The 17,453-nt window shown below is 52.2% G+C and overlaps 7 protein-coding genes across 7 annotated transcripts; 3 read left to right on the top strand and 4 right to left on the bottom strand.

Annotated features, from left to right (window-relative positions):
* Window positions 1–600: 600 nt before the first annotated feature.
* ALTATR162_LOCUS3761 (uncharacterized protein) lies at window positions 601–2,700 on the top strand (the record flags this gene model as incomplete). The annotated part of the gene is made up of 4 exons (XM_043311369.1): window positions 601–644; window positions 700–1,443; window positions 1,516–1,961; window positions 2,021–2,700. The coding sequence occupies 4 exons, from the start codon at window positions 601–603 to the stop codon at window positions 2,698–2,700; spliced, it is 1,914 nt and encodes a 637-aa protein (XP_043167304.1).
* Window positions 2,701–2,947: 247 nt separating this feature from the next.
* Window positions 2,948–5,410, bottom strand: ALTATR162_LOCUS3760 (uncharacterized protein; the record flags this gene model as incomplete). Its single annotated transcript, XM_043311368.1, has 3 exons — window positions 2,948–4,158; window positions 4,607–5,087; window positions 5,135–5,410. The coding sequence occupies 3 exons, from the start codon at window positions 5,408–5,410 to the stop codon at window positions 2,948–2,950; spliced, it is 1,968 nt and encodes a 655-aa protein (XP_043167303.1).
* Window positions 5,411–6,374: 964 nt separating this feature from the next.
* Window positions 6,375–6,986, bottom strand: ALTATR162_LOCUS3759 (uncharacterized protein; the record flags this gene model as incomplete). The annotated part of the gene is made up of 1 exon (XM_043311367.1): window positions 6,375–6,986. The coding sequence occupies one exon, from the start codon at window positions 6,984–6,986 to the stop codon at window positions 6,375–6,377; it is 612 nt and encodes a 203-aa protein (XP_043167302.1).
* Window positions 6,987–7,284: 298 nt separating this feature from the next.
* Window positions 7,285–7,979, top strand: ALTATR162_LOCUS3758 (uncharacterized protein; the record flags this gene model as incomplete). The annotated part of the gene is made up of 3 exons (XM_043311366.1): window positions 7,285–7,305; window positions 7,465–7,732; window positions 7,792–7,979. 3 exons carry the CDS (start codon window positions 7,285–7,287, stop codon window positions 7,977–7,979), a joined length of 477 nt encoding a protein of 158 aa, XP_043167301.1.
* A 268-nt stretch (window positions 7,980–8,247) lies between these two features.
* On the bottom strand, window positions 8,248–11,137 carry ALTATR162_LOCUS3757 (uncharacterized protein; the record flags this gene model as incomplete). Its single annotated transcript, XM_043311365.1, has 2 exons — window positions 8,248–11,043; window positions 11,093–11,137. The coding sequence occupies 2 exons, from the start codon at window positions 11,135–11,137 to the stop codon at window positions 8,248–8,250; spliced, it is 2,841 nt and encodes a 946-aa protein (XP_043167300.1).
* A 299-nt stretch (window positions 11,138–11,436) lies between these two features.
* ALTATR162_LOCUS3756 (uncharacterized protein) lies at window positions 11,437–11,942 on the bottom strand (the record flags this gene model as incomplete). Its single annotated transcript, XM_043311364.1, has 4 exons — window positions 11,437–11,567; window positions 11,617–11,728; window positions 11,783–11,855; window positions 11,905–11,942. 4 exons carry the CDS (start codon window positions 11,940–11,942, stop codon window positions 11,437–11,439), a joined length of 354 nt encoding a protein of 117 aa, XP_043167299.1.
* Window positions 11,943–13,033: 1,091 nt separating this feature from the next.
* ALTATR162_LOCUS3755 (uncharacterized protein) lies at window positions 13,034–16,417 on the top strand (the record flags this gene model as incomplete). Its single annotated transcript, XM_043311363.1, has 3 exons — window positions 13,034–13,571; window positions 13,662–16,226; window positions 16,287–16,417. 3 exons carry the CDS (start codon window positions 13,034–13,036, stop codon window positions 16,415–16,417), a joined length of 3,234 nt encoding a protein of 1,077 aa, XP_043167298.1.
* Window positions 16,418–17,453: the final 1,036 nt, after the last annotated feature.

Raw genomic sequence — 17,453 nt, 5'->3', positions numbered from 1 at the left:
TGTACCTCCCGATCAACCACGCGATGTAACATCATGTATCGCATTGAAGGAGCATGCTAACGCGATCTAGACATTGGCAAGCATCACTGCTCATATCTACTGGGTGGTGATGTGAAATGTACCAATCGATTCCTGCATTCCTGCCCGCCGATCTTAGCATTTGGGTTAAACGACACGAGGACGGGTCATATTGTGGAGTCTACCATTCCCTGGGCTTTGCCAATAACGGTACGCCGGTCGAGTGTTCCTTTCCAGCCCGTAACAGCTAACCGTAAAGCTTGAAGCTGCCTCGGAGTCAACCTGTGTTTGCATCACCTCGACTACTGACAACCAGTTCTACCTTGAGCTACTAGATATTCCTGCAACCACGATGCCTTCAAATTCTGACCGGTTCTCTTTTTTTGATCGGCTAACGCCTTAGTCGAGAGACTCATCGCTCGCTCGCTCGTCCGCCCGCCCGCCTGTGTATGCGACCTTCCGCCGCTGCCTGTCGCAATTGTCCACTTAGTGTACTCATTCTAGGGTTCTGCTCAAATTAGCTCGCTCATTTGAGGTCATGGGGATGCCACGCCGACTGCTCTCTAGTCAACCTGCGTCACAATGCCTCTTGACCCCGCGGTCTTCCTGACTCCGCATCCCCGCGTGTACATCATATCTGGAGTATGACAGTCATCACCCCTTTTCTTGACTGGATTACAGTTCTTTCCCTTCTTCTGGCTTCCTCCAAGTAGCGCTGTTGCTTGAGCTCCCATCCAAGACAATCTCAGACGAGGGCATTATGGTATCTGTTATGGACCAGAAGCGACATGGTATCGTCGACTTTGATCAGCAGGTCATGGAGCGAGGCCACTCGGATGCGCTAAATTCCGACAGCACAACAGAAACTTTTACCTTCGTACCAACGATACCGAAACTCGAGTCGACAGACCAAATGTTAGAGGTATCTGCAACTATCGTTGAGACTAACAACGAAGCGGAACGCTCTATGTCGCTTCGTGAAGGCATACGCCTCTATCCCAAAGCGATAATATGGTCGGTGCTGTTGTCGATGACACTCGTCATGGAAGGGTTCTCTACCATTCTCGTACCAAATCTATTCGCGATGCAACCGTTTCGAAAACAGTTCGGCAGCTTACAACCGAGCGGACTGTACGAGATCAGCGCCGAATGGCAAAGCGCACCCGTGAACGGCGGCTTGGCTGGTCAGATCGTAGGGCTCTTTGCTACAGGAACACTGGCAGAGCGCATTGGGTGCCGTTACACACTCATGGTAGGATTGGTGGCGATGAGCCTGTTCATACTTGTGCCTTTCTTCGCTACAGATAAGGCAGTCCTGTTGATAGGTCAGTGTCTACTAGGTATGCCCTGGGGCATGTTCCAATGCATATGTACAGTATATGCTGCGGATATCTGCCCAGTTGCCTTGAGGGCCTACCTGACAACGTGAGTATCAGCCTAGCCTCTCCTTGGACTTCTCAAGTTCCATGAGAATTCTGTAACGCTAACAACCCCAAGCTACGTCAACGCATGCTGGGTACTCGGCCAACTAATAGCGTCCATCGTTATGCGCGGCATGATTGACAATACCACGGCCTGGTCCTACCGCATTCCCTTCGCACTACAATGGATCTTTCTAATCCCGATTTCCTTCGCCGTCTGGTTTGCGCCCGAATCGCCTTGGTGGCTCATCCGACAGAATCGCTTCGAAGATGCGAGAGCAACCCTACGTCGGCTTCGCACAAAACCAGCGACGATTTCGGACGACGAATTCGCTACGACACTGAGGGCCGCAATGGAGACCATGATGCAGACAAACGAGAGAGAAAAAAAGATGCAGAGTGGTACAAGCTACAAAGACTGCTTCAATGGAGTGGATAAACGTCGAACAGAGATTACATGCATGGCCTGGATTATCCAGACGTTATGTGGTAGCACCTTTATGGGCTTCTCCACGTACTTCTGTAAGTCACCAGACCTCTGTACACCCCCACCACATGTCTGATATACTAATCATTTCCAGACGAACAAGCTGGTCTGGGCTCATCCCACGCATTCACTCTCTCACTAGGCCAATTCGCCCTGGGTCTTGTTGGCGTTTTCATCTCCTGGGCCCTGATGGCACACTTCGGGCGGCGTACACTATACCTCTCCGGCCAAGTCATGACATGCATCTTTGTGCTACTCATCGGCATACTAGCTTGCATACCCCAACACCACAACTTCGTCGTCGTCCGGTCAGCCGCAGTGGGAACCTCCTCCAAAGAGGTGAACGCGCATCCTACAGCACTGAACTGGTTCATCGCAGCGCTATTACTCGCTTTTACACTAGCCTACAACGCGACACTAGGCCCTATCTGTTACTCTCTTGTCTCAGAAATTCCGTCAACGCGCCTCAGGAGCAAAACTATCGTTATAGCGCGCAACTGCTATAACATCTCTGGTATCATCACCAATGTTATCACGCCACGCATGTTGAACCCGACAGCATGGGGATGGGGTGCCAAAGCAGGCTTCTTCTGGGCCGGTACCAGCGTGCTTGGTATCTTGTGGAGTTGGTGGCGGCTTCCCGAACCGAAGGGTAGGACATTCGGAGAGCTCGATGAGTTGTTTGAAAGGAAAGTACCCGCACGCAAGTTCAGAACTACGGATTTTACGATTGGCGGGGTACATGCTGCAGAAGGGAAGAAGATCAGGATGTAGAAGGTTAGTCAATACAAGGAACATGGAAGAAGACCAGGGATGCACGATGTAACGAATCTACGAATGTTTGTTTCCGCTGCTCGACTGCCAGAGCTTATATGATCGCAACTAGGAGTCAGTTTACAGGCGCGATATCATGCGGAATAGTTTTCCTTTTGCGATCCACTGTCTTATTGTAGCCTCAACGAATTCACATATTTGATCTCGTCAGCAAGTAGCTCAGTCAGTCCACACCGCCGCGGTATTTCTAAAGTCGCCTCTGCCACCAAACCAAGCCCCTGTTGAACCACATCTTCTCTTCATCTAGCTCGGCATACGCTTCTGCCCTCGACGGTAAAACCCCTATCCTTCGTACTATATCCTCCACCTGGGCAGCTCTTTTCTCACGCAAGAGCCTTAAAGTATTGGAAACAGTCGCGCGTCTTCTTCTTGTATCCTCAGCTGCCTCTAGTAAACCAAATGCTTCGGCTTGCTCCGCCAAACGTTCTGCGTTCTGTAGTCTAGTATGGGCAACTGCACCTGGAACGACCCTTCCGGAGCTGCCGAGATCGGGGCCAGAGTCGTGGGCGAGAAAGGTTGCAGTTCTTTGCCTGACTAACGGTAGAGTTGGGGACGAAGATACTACGAAATTGGGTCCCAGGCTGACTCTTTCCGAGACTGTGATCTCGGCAGAGGATGTGGTCGAAACGTAGTTTGGTGGCGGCGCTTCCTCTGTCTCCAATCCATCTTCGACCTCGCGCAATCTCCGCTGTCGTTCTCTTTCCACTGCTTCTCTCGCTGAATTTTCAATCTCCCGCTGGCTATGCTCTAGTGCTCTTTTCGCTTTTCTTTCTGCTTCTTCTCTATCACTTCTTCTCTCTTTCCTCTCCTCAGTATCCCTCACAACCATCTCACCGAGATCTGCGATCATGTTTTCCACACCTGCTACCGCCTTCCTTCCTTGAGGATACCTCTTCTTCACTTCGCTCAGCAATGCGAACATTGAAAGGAAGAGACCCGGAAGTTCTTGAATCTCCGTCGATACTTCTATTGGCTTCATGGGGAAGAAGTCTTTGCGACACAAGGGGCAAGTACCTGCTGTGTCGAACCAGGTTTCAATGCAGGATGCGCCGAAAATGTGAGAGCATGATGGCATCTGGAGGGCGTGATGGGTTGATCCGATGAAGGACGAGGTACAGATCTCGCTACAAATCGGGCAAGATGGAGACGGGTCGTTTTTGGAGGTGCATGTTTGGGTCGTAGTGGTGTAGAGGGCGATGTTGCTGAAAGTCTCGCGGGTGCTGTAGAGAGATGCCATTTTGCAGAGTTGTGCGAACGTACGTTTGCCGATAAGTATCTTTGAAACTACGTTTGGAGTATTCGCGAGGATACAAGTGTACAAGAGTTTAGGAATTGCGAGACATGTTTGTGCTTCGCGACCATATTCGTCCCCTGGTTCTGAGTGCACAGCCTGATAGTCTGAATTATGGTTAGCGACAACCTTGTTTGGCACTGACGAACCACAACGATAGGACCATAGTATGAAGCCTAAATTTGGTACTTATTGTGCTGATACCATAAATTTAATGAGTTTTACTTTAAACTCTGTCGGAAACATGTCTGAGCATCGGCCAAAAAACATGGTAACTAACACGTTACAGGAATTATCGTACCCGGTTTTATTCAACGACCCTTCCAAACCCAAACCCTCTGACCCCATTACTAACCCACACCCCCTCCTCCACGCTCACCGTCTCAATCCCAACCGGCTCCTCCATACAATAACCACTCCCCAGCGCCCACCTCCGACTTGTACCTCGCTGCCCACCCGCGCCCACCTTCGCACTCCTGGTAGAATGTCCCCAACGCCCCGCAAACGGTTTTCTCAATTCCCCCTCATCAGCCCCGTCGTCTTTCAAGGTCTTACTCGTGAACTCGCCAGACGGCACGCCAACAGGCGGCGTCACCCACCTTCCGCCGCGGAAGAGATACAGAGATGTTAGGGTGCCTTCTGTGAGTTCGTTGACTTCGTTGTAGAGCATTACCTCACGGTAGGCAGGGCCGGCTGGGTTTTCGGGTAAGGCGCGTTCACGGGATTGGTCGTACATCTCGCGTTTTGTGGTTTTGAGGAGGGTGAATGGGGAGGAGGGGGTAGGCTCGGTGTCCAATTTGATCTTCCATTCTGGTGGGGGAGGCGGTGTTGATGTGGCAGCTGGAAGAGAGTCCGAGGGTCCGAGTGTGAGGGCGCCGCCTGTTAAGGGAGAGGGGGTGAAGGTGTTGGCCGGGTGTTGTTGGGTGGGGGGCTTTGGGGGGTCCAGGGATGGGGGATAGAGTGTAGAGAGTGGTACGGCAGGCACTGGGGTGAATTCCACGGTTAGATTCGCAGCTTTGTCGTAGAGGAGTCGAAGCTGGACATTCTTAGTATTGTGCAGTGATGCCTCGGTGCATGTCATACCTTCATTGCTTCATCTTTTCCTGTGTTCTTGATCTCCTCTTGTACCCGCCTCAACAACTCCTCGTGTAAAGCTTTTCCATCTTTCAATTGTTTCTCCACCTCAAAGAAGTCAAAGTGCTGTGCAGCTTCCACCATGCGATCTCGATGGTAGGCAAGCATGTAGAAAGGTGAAGGTGCTACGAAGTTCAAAATCTCTCTTGAGTTCTCGCCCGATTTGAGAAGTAACGGATCATATCTCAGGGAAGTGAAGAGCTGGAACTCGTTCTCTGATGCCATGATGCGCGACTCGTGATAGTGATGACTCTTCGTCAAGGTTGCGATACTGGTGATTGTAGTTTTGGTACTTGTATCTGAGCTTGACTGTTCGGACTTGGTTTATGCTTGCGCTGGATATAGATCCGCAGCAATGTTTATACTGTGTGTAGGACTTTGAATGTACAGCGGATGTGCTGTCATCGATGGTGGGTCAGAGAGATGATTATCCAATCCTTTGCGAGCGGAGTCTGACCCGCATCTAGTGCCGAATTCGGCTCATTGGTCGATTCGGGTACTTTACAATAGCATAGTCAACTTCACATTCATGCTTGCCGCAAGTAGCGTTTTGTAGTATTTGATCAGTCGACATATTTACAAAGAATCTGATCATTGTTAGGTCGCTGCGTTCAAAGAAGATTTAGGTGTAGTGTTGCACACACAAGCATGCTGAACATTGCTCGTCCATTCCGAAAACAACTCATTAGCACAACCACAATATCAAATTACACATAATTGGAGACAGAGAATCCGGTAATCAACATTCATTGGCCCGGTGGGACCTCCGCTACAATCCACGAAGGAATGTTAATTACTAGAAAGGGGAATCAAGTATTTGCATAGAAGGTCTACTTCGGAACTTTGTTCCGGAACTACAGTGAAACACAGGTTTAGAAGCAAGGTGGTGTTATGCTGACATCAGGCTGATTTGGGTGGACGTGCTATGAGTCGACAAGGACCTGCGCACTATGTGTTTGTTAAACGCTGGTTCACTGTTCTTCCCGATACACGACTGTGGTGATGAAGTCGTGAAGTACGTTATACCAAACTCTATATTGCGAGTGTTCCGCAAGGAAAGAAAGCAGACGCATTACTGTATGCGCCAAGTCCTTGCTGACCCCCCAAGAGCATCGGATGTCACACGCGTCATCGCGAGGTAATATGGATGATAGCGAGGCTTTCCAAGGTCTAAGTGCAACGCCCGCCATCACCTTGTGCGTGACTTCACCGTGTGTTTCGTCACTCGAAACGGAGACGGTTGCGCAGCAGCAGGTAGGCTAGACGATGAGCGACCTCTGGTTGGCTTCGCTGAGGCATAATCCACTGACGCGTCCTTTGGTATGCCGTATCTCACGGCATCAATGACAGCCCCAGCCTCTGCGCGTACATCTACGTACTTGGCAGGAAGCAAAGGAGCTTGTACATGCAGCCTCAGGCTTCCCTTCAGATCTAGTGTCTTTCCCGCAGCTACCCCGGCCATCAAGTCTGTCTGCGTCTGCGTCTGCAGCTTGTTGAGATTGACGTACTTGCCATTCTCGTCGTATCCGCGAGCTTTCAGCTCGTCTACTACAGCCCTGCGCAGTCGCCGTCTAGCCCATGCTCTTACACAGCTAGACTTGTTCAAGTCAACACCTGTTGTCGCATGCCACCATAGTCCCTCTTTCTTCTTCTCGGCTTGTCTGCGGCGCTGCGTCTCGTGGAGGGGATGCGAGGGGTCGATCGCGACGTGATTTATGATAAAGTTCTTGTACTGTGGCGCGTAGCTGACTTTGAACGTCTTCGGCGGCTGCTTGGCGAGGAGTGAAAAGACACTGTTCATGGCGTTCCCATTCTTCGCATGCACATGCACGGTGACGTAGGATGAAAGAAAGACGGGTGGGGGTGAAATTGCAAGAACCACGAATGGATTATTTCGGGTGAGCGACAAAGCGCTAGACTGAAGCAGGGTTAGGGCGTGCTCTTAGCGCTTAATCTCAAAGGCTCCCACAGTGAGTCGGAATCCACACTGCAAACAACCGGGTTGGCCACTACATAAAGACTTGCGCCCTGCGAAGCTCCTACTAGAAACACGAACTTCAACTCCACCAAAACAACAACAAACTTCGACAACCGCCAACATGCCGAAGAACAAGGGAAAGGTACGTCAAGACTCTCTTTTGGAGGGGCTGTAGCGCCCCTCCACATCGCACACCGCAATGATGCCCAAACCTCACCACGAGGCGGCGACCCTCATTTCTGTGTTCGCGAGATGTGGCGCTATCCTATTTATCCTTAGACAACATGCTAACACATCCCAGGGAGGTAAAAACCGACGTAGGGGTAAGAACGAGAACGACAACGAAAAGCGCGAACTCGTCTTCAAAGAGGAGGGCCAAGAATACGCCCAAGTCGTCAAGATGCTCGGAAACGGTCGTCTAGAAGCCCAGTGCTTCGATGGCGCCCGTCGTCTCGCCCATATTCGCGGCAAGCTGAGGAAGAAGGTCTGGATCAACCAGGGTGACATTATCCTCCTGTCGCTGCGAGACTACCAGGACGAGAAGGGTGACGTTATCATGAAGTACTCTGGTAAGTCACATACTATACACAGAAACTACTCTGAGATAAGGTTACTGACATGCGCACAGCCGACGAAGCCCGTTCATTAAAAGCCTATGGCGAGCTCCCCGAAAACGCAAAGATCAACGAAACAGACACCTACGGCGACCAAGGCGACGAGGGTATCGGTTTCGAGTTCGACGAGGACCGCGACGACAGCGATTCGGAGGACGAAGACGGCACCGGCAAGAAGGAGATTGACATTGACGACATTTGAGGGAAGGGAGTTGAGATCCGCCATGCTGTCTCGGTTCTTGCTTCGCGGCTGCTGCGTATGCTGTGGCGGGAGCCGGGCTGCTCAAATGCTGCTTCTTGCGAGCGGGCGGATGGTTTGAGTGATGCTGGGAGAATACATAATCCCTTCGCGATGATGACGATGAATGCCTGTGGCATGTTTTCCTTCTACACGACTCTGCGTGCTTTTCTGTAGAGAAATGATACATGCATAATCTTCATCTAAACATCTACATTCCTCACTATCTTCACTAACTAAAATTCTGCCACTGTACTTCTTCATACACTGATCGATTAAAGAACCTCCACACCCTCCTCCCCACGTCCGTCCCCACCAACCAACAAATCTCCCTCTCCTGCATGTTTGCTACCTCATAAATACTCTCACTCTTCAGCATCAATGTCGTGACCACATTCTCGTTTACCCCAGGCAGCGCCCTCAACATGTCCTGACTCGTCTGATTGAAGCTTCGCATCTCGTCTCCACTCTGATTAGGATCAAGACCCAACTGCACTGCTCTCAACGGATCAGGCTCATCCTGCGCCTTTTTCAATTCAGAGAAGATCTCGGCGGTTTGGTAAGGGGAGCTACTCCATATTATCCTCAAACGCGGGAAGGCGAGCGTCAGCATGACGAGTTTTGATTGAAGATCTGGGGTCGTCGCTGACGCATTAGCAGAAGCAGCGCTACCAGCTGAGAAATCCGTGAAAGGTTCCAAGGTGAAAGACTTGTTTTGGTCGAATTCGATGAGTAGCATGGGGTGTTTGTAGTGTTCCGTCATGGATTCTACTTGGTTGAAAAGACGGCCGTTGGCGAATGATTGGATGAGATCGCGGATGGATTTGCGCTCGATGCAAATTTGAGGTGTAAGGACGTAGTCGCCTACTGTTAACATGCAGGGGACGATGACAATGGATCGGCCGTGCAACAATGATGGGAGTGAGGAGCGGAATTCTCGTACATCGACGACGACGCGGGGAGGTTCGGTGGTTGCAGCAAGGCGACCTCCTCCAGCTATCCTGGTGTTGATTGTGCGGAGGAAAGACTCTTCGGGAGCGAGGTTCGCGGTAGAGTTTATGGTTAAAGCCATGTTTGCGCGTTCCTTGATCAGGCGGGTGAAGGCGTCTTTTTCGCGGCGGACGGCGGAGAGGTAGCGTTGTTCTTCTACACTGCCTCCGTAGTACATGAAGAAGACTTTCACCGTTCGGTCTGTGTGTGATGATCGGTACACTTCTATACGCCGAATGAACGCTGCGTCAGGCTCGTACATGATGACATATCGAGGTTTTGTCTCGTCTAGGATGTGTTCGTCTAGATCTCCGGAGTAGGGGTGTACGATGATCAGGGAGTTCATGTCAAAGAGCTCGTAGTAGCTTTCCATGTTGTCAAGAGGGTCGAAACCTACGTCGCCAGGCTTTTGCGCTGCTTCGATTTCCGTGGGTTCCAGTTCAGCCATCAAACTTGCAATGTGGGCGTCGCGGTCTCCTGCTGTACGAACAGCTCCTGTATCTGATCGTGAAGGACCTGCTGCAGCGTTTCCACCTCCTCGTATGCGACGTCGCTTGCTAGGCGGAGGTTTACCAGACGTCTGGCGCATACCGCTCTGAACATTCTTGTCTGTGCTGTTATTGATGGCTTTTTGATTCTCCGAAAACAAGGCAGCGCTGACTTTGCTGAAGTCGCGTTTCCAAGTGAGGTAGTTACGTAGCTTACGTCGCATCATAAATTTCGCGGATGGCTCGTACTCGTCTTCTTCCTCATCCGGTACACCCTCTGGCTTGACATACATGGTTTGCAGATACTCTCTCAGCTGTGATGCTGTACCCTGGTCGCCGCACATGATAAGTATGGAGCCGTTGGAGGAATCTTGCGGTGTTGGGTTGAAGTAAGCATCCTGCTCAATCTCTTGGAGGATTTCTGCAAGCTGCGTCCATTTGGGAAATTCTTCGAGGACTGGCTGTAGAGACTCTGGCACTGTGTTCGAGGCGTTAGCTAACTCGGCGTTGGACACCTTACCAGTATATACTCGTCGCTTGGCGGTAGTGAAAATGGTATCGGCCGCATCTAGGAACAGCCATGGTGACTGGTTCTGCTTCGTCGATCCCGGCGGTGGTTGCGAGGCTGCCAATACAGTGTCGAGGTACTTGTTGAAGTTTACCGCATCATATGTCAGAAGCGCATGCAGAATGGTACGAAGCAGCGACAAATCTCGGACGACCTGTCGTGTCTTGTACGTTGTGCGATGCCAGACGGGGTCTAGTTGACGTCTGATGATCTGGTCGAAGTTTTTGTGAAGGGCACTGTCCACGTTCCAATCTTCCACCTCCAAGCCTGGGTTCGCTTTCTTGAGCTCGCTGATACTGGCTTCAACGCAGGCTAGTACCGCGTTCTGTATGTCCTGCATAGCTTCCGTCATGGGCACCTCCAGCTCAATGACTTCAGCTTTCTTACGTCCTTCGAGCGAGTTTGCGACTGCGACGTGGAATCTTGGGTATAGCGCCGGTTTCGTCAAGAACAGGTTCTTCATCATGATGGTGAGCGGAGCGAATCCGGTAGTGAATGGCTCTGGCGTATCGGAGAATGCCTTCAAAAAGCCTGCCTTGTTCTTCTGCCGGTAGATGCGCAGGATGAAGGCCTCTAGGGATGTCGCGACGACCCTTTCAGCGTGCAGTACCACCACACCCGTCACCGTTTCTGGGTTTAGTAACCCAGACAGGAAGTCTACGATGAGGATGCGTGACGTTATACTGAATATTCCGCCCTGCGCATACATCTTCTCGCGTGTTCCAACGCTCATCAGATCGGTATTGACCAGGCTCAGCCCGCGGCACTTGAGCGCATTACTGACCGCCGCATGCTCGGCCAACGCCTCGCCAATCCACACATTCTCGCGATCGTCAGCGCCGACGAGCAGTATGAGGTTGTTCCCAGCAGCATCGTAAGAGTGAAGGAGGTTGGTTACAATGCGCAAGAGGCCGAGGCCGCGCGCAAGGAGGACGAGCTCATCTTCCTCGCGCAGTTCGTTGAAGATGTCCTGTTGGAACTCCTATGATGTCATCAGTATATTGTATGCGAATGTTGCAATTTGTGCGTACGAGAGGCAGCGAGAGCTTCACGGGGGCTTGCGCATCGCTGGGCATTGGGTCCTGCTCCGATGGGCGTGGTGGGGCGAGATGGAAGTTCGGAATAGATGCGCGTTCCAAGTTTCGCGAAACTCACTCCATGTCACGAGATCGACACCTCGCCATAGCACTCGACTTCCATCACGTAACCGCACTGTGGATATACAGACCAATCTACCGATGAGACCGCAAAAGCACATTGAGAGTCTCATGGACAGTCTTGGTTTCCAATGAAACCCAGACTACAATTGGAAGCGTAGATTCGTGATACAAATACATATACAACGGTGAAGAGAAAGTCGTCTGGCATGGGCTGACTACTTGGCGCTGGCTCTGATCTCTGCTTGTCTTCTCCGACTCTCAGCAGCATATGCATCGCGCTCCTCCCTGCGGATCTGTTGTTCCTCCTCTGACCTCTTTGCATCCATTTCCTTCTGTGCAGCCCAGACTAATTTCGTTAGCGCAATCTTGAAGATGGCTGCAGCAGCAACACTTACTTGGCTTGTCTGAACGCGCAGCCTCCTTCAATTGACCAACAAATGCGTCAAAGTCCTTCTGTCTCTGCTCCCTTCCCGCGAGAGCCTTCTTCTGTAGTTCCGGGCTATATCTCTGCAAGCAACATAAGCAGCTGTCGGGCGCATACATGTGGCAAAGTAGACATACCTTGAAGATTTCTTCCTCAGTCGGCGTAACGTACCAGACGAGCGCAGGACCGCCTATGCACAGGAATGCGCCTCTGTTTATCATCAGTTTGTTGCTATACAGCGGCAGTGTTGTGAATATACCCTGAGATGGCCTTGATATATGTCGACGCAGATGGCATGGTGTCTCTTAGGCGATGCTCTAAGTATCCGAAGAAGTTTTTATAGGTTGTCTGTTGTGTTTGCGGCCTAAAAATCACGGTATCGTGGTTGTTGGTGGATTCTTGTGCAGCTTGAGTGGTGAAGTCGACGATCCACCCAAGTGCCATGGATTAGTCGTCGAAAGAAGCTAGCAACATGCACCACAGCCACAGCCACTATCACGTGAAAGCACCGCCACTAATGCTGCATCATCTGTGAAGTGGGTCTCAAGTGCTTGCAGGCGGCGAACGGTTACCCGAGGCGGCCTGCGATCAGCATCATCATCTACGCGCGTTCATTGGTAGGCCGTTCTTCGACTGCATGATGTGTATGATCTCCAGCGGCTCTGCGACTTGGTTCGTATAGGGACTGCGTGACACAGACTAATTAGGTTGTTTTTTGCAGCGCTGACACTGATCATCCTCGGAATTCTCCATTCATCTCAGCTGACGGTGCTACCTTGGTAAAATCGGCAGAGGCTTCATTTAATCTACTTGCGTGCGAATGCAATTTAACGACAACGATTCCTCTGCTCCATGCAAACCCAGTCGTGCTGGGTCGGCGTTTCAAAGCCGAAGGAAGCTAAAGCGGGACCCTTTGTTATTCATTTCCTGGGTTGCACCAGCGGAGGGTGGCAGACTGGGTTGAAACGTAAGATCGAACTAATTGGAGGTCACCCCGTGTTTGAGGACGGCAGCGGCAGCCCCCATTGGCGTTGCTTTCTGGAGCATGTGCAGTTGAGAGGATTCACTTTTGACATTCTTCCTTCATCACTCTGACTTTCACCTTCATAAGGCCTTCCTTGTTCTTGGTGGGCATATGACACTTCTTTGAGTTTGTACTGCCCCTGTCAAGTACCACATAGCCCTGTTGACAGCCAACACGGCCAACGAAATACGTACGTCGACTATTAGCACACGCTACGAACAAGCCTGACGAGCTCCGGCTCTAGAGAGATTACACCCCAGGTGCCCTTAAGAGCTGCAGCCCCGCCGGTCGGACGCGATCACCATCGCTCGCTAGCCTCTTGATAGACAGCCTCGGGCCAGGCTTCTCCGATAACGCCGCCGACATGGCGCATCGACAACAATACGACAACTACGCGCAGCCGCAACAGCAACAGCAATATTACGACCAGGGGAGGCCACAGCAAAGGCAGCAGCAAGAATACCAGAATTACGACAATCAACATGACCAACAATACTACGACTATGATTATGGCTATGACCAGGGCGGCAATGAGCAATGGAATAACGGCCACTATGAGCAGCAGGGGGGATGGAGCAATGCGCAGCAACATGGTGGCTACCAAGACGTGAGCGGATACTCGAGGTCGGCCCAGCCAGAGCAGGGCCGCAGACCGCCGCCGCAAGACCAGTACTATCAGGAAGAGGCATATAACGAGCCCTACTACCAGCAGCCACCACCCGCGCAGAATCAGGGACGGAGACCGCCGCCTCAGAACCAGCGTCCTCAGCAGCAAGCCTACAATGAGCCTCCACGGCAGCGGCCACCACAGCAGCGACAGGATCCGCGAAGCAGACCGACAGGTCGAGAAAATGCACCGCCGCCCAACCCACAACAAGGACGAGGTGGGTCGAGGCCACCAGGTATGTCGCGAATTCTCGGTTTGTTCATGTGGGGAGGACGTAGTGTTATACGTCTACATCACAACATCGCGTACTAATCACCGTCAACAGGCCTGGATCGCTCCCTCTTCCAACCAACATCACCCAAGAGTCTTGCTTATGACAACCCCTTTCCGACCTTCCCGACGCAGAAGCCGCAGCAAGCGGGCTCAAAACCCCTCGACCAGAGCATGGCACAGATGAACATAAAGGACAGCGGAGGGCAAGCAAAGCCCGCGGGCTCCTCAGGGCGAGGACAACCTATGCCACAGCAGAACCGTGTGGCACCACAGCAGAGGTCGATGCCCAATCCTCGGCAGGACTCAGGGCATTTCGAGGGCCAAGGTCAACGCAACGCCCCTAACCGGATGCCGCCCGGACAGCGACCACCACCTATGAACGTCGATACCGGCAGAGGACAACAACCACATCGCACATCCGACCCTATGTCGCCCTCAAGGCGAGCTTTCGGCCCAAACACACAGCGATCTGCGACGATGCCTCATACGCTATCACATGGGAATCAAGGGACCGGGTATGATGGTCAGCAAGAGTTCGCTGAGCCCGGTGCTGTGCCCGGTTACTATGGTCCTGCATCACCAAATCCCATACCTCCCAGGCCTTCGACTGCGGGTGGGGTGAAACAGAATGGACCACCAATGCAGCATGGACAGAGACCTCCTATGCCCCAGGTGCCACAGCAGCAGCCGCCACCGCAACACCAGCATCAAGCCCAGAACCAACAACAACGGGCTCAGGGCGAAGAACATGGGCTGGACAACTTCTACGACGACTATTATGGACAAGAAGACTCTGCAATAGATATGCCCAACTTCGACGCCATCCCGGAGACCAACAACAAGCACCGGAGAGGCGATTCAATTGACAATCACTTGTCTCCGTCCCACGATATCAGTGCCTACGCTCCACCAGCTGCTCCCATGAATGCAGGGCATAACAACCCTCAGGGGCAGATGCAGCGAAGTCGATCACAGCCTGGTCTTGACAGACAGTACGCGAATGGTGTACATGAAATGGCCGCAGATGTTCCCCCAATGCCGGGTGTACCAAGGGCGAACACCGGCTTCGGAGGTTCCAACGGTTTGCCCAACGGCGTTCGAGGACGGCAGCCGCCTCAGAGGGGAATTGCACCTGGTGGCATGCAGAGTGGACCACCTAACCAAGGTCCAATGCATGGACAACCGGGCAATATGGACCCTAGATATGGGCGTCCTCCACCTGGGCCTCAGAGAGTCTACTCAGATGACACTACCTACTCGGAACCACCTCCGAACACAATGAGGAACTTCGCATCGCCTGCACCTGGGAACCCCATCCAACGACCAGGAACAGCTGCACCTGCACCAGGACGCAATCCGAGCGACCCACTTGGGAGAAGACCCGGCACTACTCAACCGCCATCGAACCCGGACGCATTACCAGCGCATCCGATGCCTGTACGACAAGGCCTCGTACAACAACAGCAGCAGGCGCCACAGCCCCAGGCGCCTCAAAACGCAAGGCCACCGCCCGTCAGACAGTACAACAGTGAGCCTGGGCGTACCAGCTATGAAAGCCAACCGTCCACACAACGTCACAGCGGACAAGGCTTAGTGCCACACCCGGTGACTTACGATGAGCTGAACAGGCTGCGCAACACATTCAAGCAAAACCCAGCCGATGTTGTTACGGGTCTGAAACTATCTAAGAAACTTGTAGAGGCGTCGAGTGTACTCGCTGATGAAGGAGGCACAGCCGACTCTAGGACGAAGAACAAGAACCGAGAGAAGTTCATCCTCGAAGCCCACAAGATCATCAAGAAGCTGGTCAGCAATGGCTCCCCAGATGCGATGTTCTATCTTGCCGATTGCTATGGCCAAGGGTTGCTTGGCTTGCAAGTAGACACCAAGGAGGCATTCACGCTCTACCAATCAGCAGCAAAAGGAGGTCATGCCGCAAGTGCATACCGTACAGCTGTTTGCTGTGAGATGGGTCATGAAGAAGGCGGTGGTACCAAGAAAGATCCCCTCAAAGCTGTACAATGGTATCGGCGGGCCGCCGCATTGGGAGACACACCTGCGATGTACAAGATGGGTATGATTCTTCTCAAAGGACTTCTAGGCCAGCAGAAGAACTTTGGCGAAGCCATCAACATGCTCAAGCGAGCCGCCGATCGAGCCGATCGAGACAATCCTCACGCACTCCACGAATTGGCGCTCATCTACGAAGCGCAAACCGGCAACGAACGCGTCATACGCGATGAAGCATACGCACTACAGCTCTTCCACCAAGCAGCTGATCTCGGCTATAAGTTCTCTCAATTCCGTCTCGGACAAGCTTACGAATACGGACTCCTTGGCTGCCCTATTGACGCGCGCACAAGTATTGCTTGGTACACCAAAGCCGCTGCCCAGGAAGAACACCAGAGTGAACTCGCACTTTCGGGCTGGTACCTTACAGGTACATCTGGCATCCTCGAACAAAGCGATACCGAGGCCTATCTCTGGGCACGGAAAGCAGCATGTGCAGAGCCGCCACTGCCAAAGGCGCTATTCGCCATGGGCTACTTCACCGAAGTGGGTATAGGTTGCCCACGGAGTCTGGACGAGGCGAAACGGTGGTATGGACGGGCTGCAGGTAAGATTTCATCTTGTTCTGTTGAGTAAGAAAAGAGAGTACTGACTAACGTTCTTACAGCATACAAATTCCCCAAAGCCCAAGAGCGTCTTGAAGAGCTTAAGCGTGGTGGAAGTAAAGTTCAGATGAAGCGTGAACGTCTTAGTCGGACGAACCAGAAGCAACAAGAGGAGAACTGCACTGTTATGTAGAGGTCTGTTGTATTATCATCTGAATGGTTTGTTTCAAGCATCACCCGTGTGCATCTGTTTCGTTACGCTGGCGTTCGGGACGGAGTTCAGACTGAAGCATACACGGGCGTTGGTGTTCTGTGAAAGGCTTTGGCATATTTATTTAGTGTAGAGCATGAGCTCCAGCTACCACGACTTGCATTTGAACATGAAAACTAAAGAATCCGCGTCGTGTCAAGCTGCACCCATCATTACTACAACACTATGACAAAAGTACATGTATCCTTTACCACCGCCAAGTGCCTTTGCATCCACACCACATCACTTTCCTCCCTCCAACTTCTTCACTTCCGCCTCGACCCTCTCGACCTCCTTCGCCAAACCCTCCTTCCTCCTCGCCAGATCCCTCATCCCCTTCTCCCCCGCCTTCCCATATAGTTCCAATTCCCGCCTCGCCAGCGCCTCCCGATCCCACAACGCCCTCTTACCGCCTCCCAGCCCCTTTCTGTACTCCTTCAACGCATCCACAAACTCCGCTGGTGGGGGATGAAGTAGAGTGTGAATCTTAGCTTGTAGACCGAGTAACGTGGCTTTTGTATGCAGGAGCTCGGCAGAGGATTTGGTGTGTCTGGATAGGGCGCCTTGTTGGGTTTGTTCTAGAATTTTGATGCTGGTTGAGAGGAGAGTAGAGTGGGTGGTTAAGAGGTTGGTTAGCGTGTTTGTTAGGTGCGTGGTCGCGGCTTGGAGGTCGCTGGGTAGAGATTCCGTGGCGGACTTTTGGAGGTCGTGGGCGTTGTTGTGGAGCGATGAGATGGGTGGGGGAGATGACGGTGAGGCGATGAGACAGAGGTAGTCTGCTATGGTGGTGAGTTGGGTTGATAGAGCCGAGGCGATGGGTCCAATGTTTGAGTGGAAGAAGTCAATGTCGCTGGAGAGAATCTCTCGGTCAGATGCTGTGACTTGACCGTTTAGTTGCGCCGTAACCGTTTCTATGACGGCGTGAAGGTCTGGCGGGAGATCTGTGGCTTTTGATGGGAGGGTTGATAGGGACGTTGTA

The sequence above is a fragment of the Alternaria atra genome (assembly GCF_907166805.1).
Source record: "Alternaria atra isolate CS162 genome assembly, contig: 23, whole genome shotgun sequence".
Lineage (NCBI taxonomy): Eukaryota > Fungi > Ascomycota > Dothideomycetes > Pleosporales > Pleosporaceae > Alternaria > Alternaria atra.
This window is presented reverse-complemented; position numbering and strand designations above follow the sequence as displayed.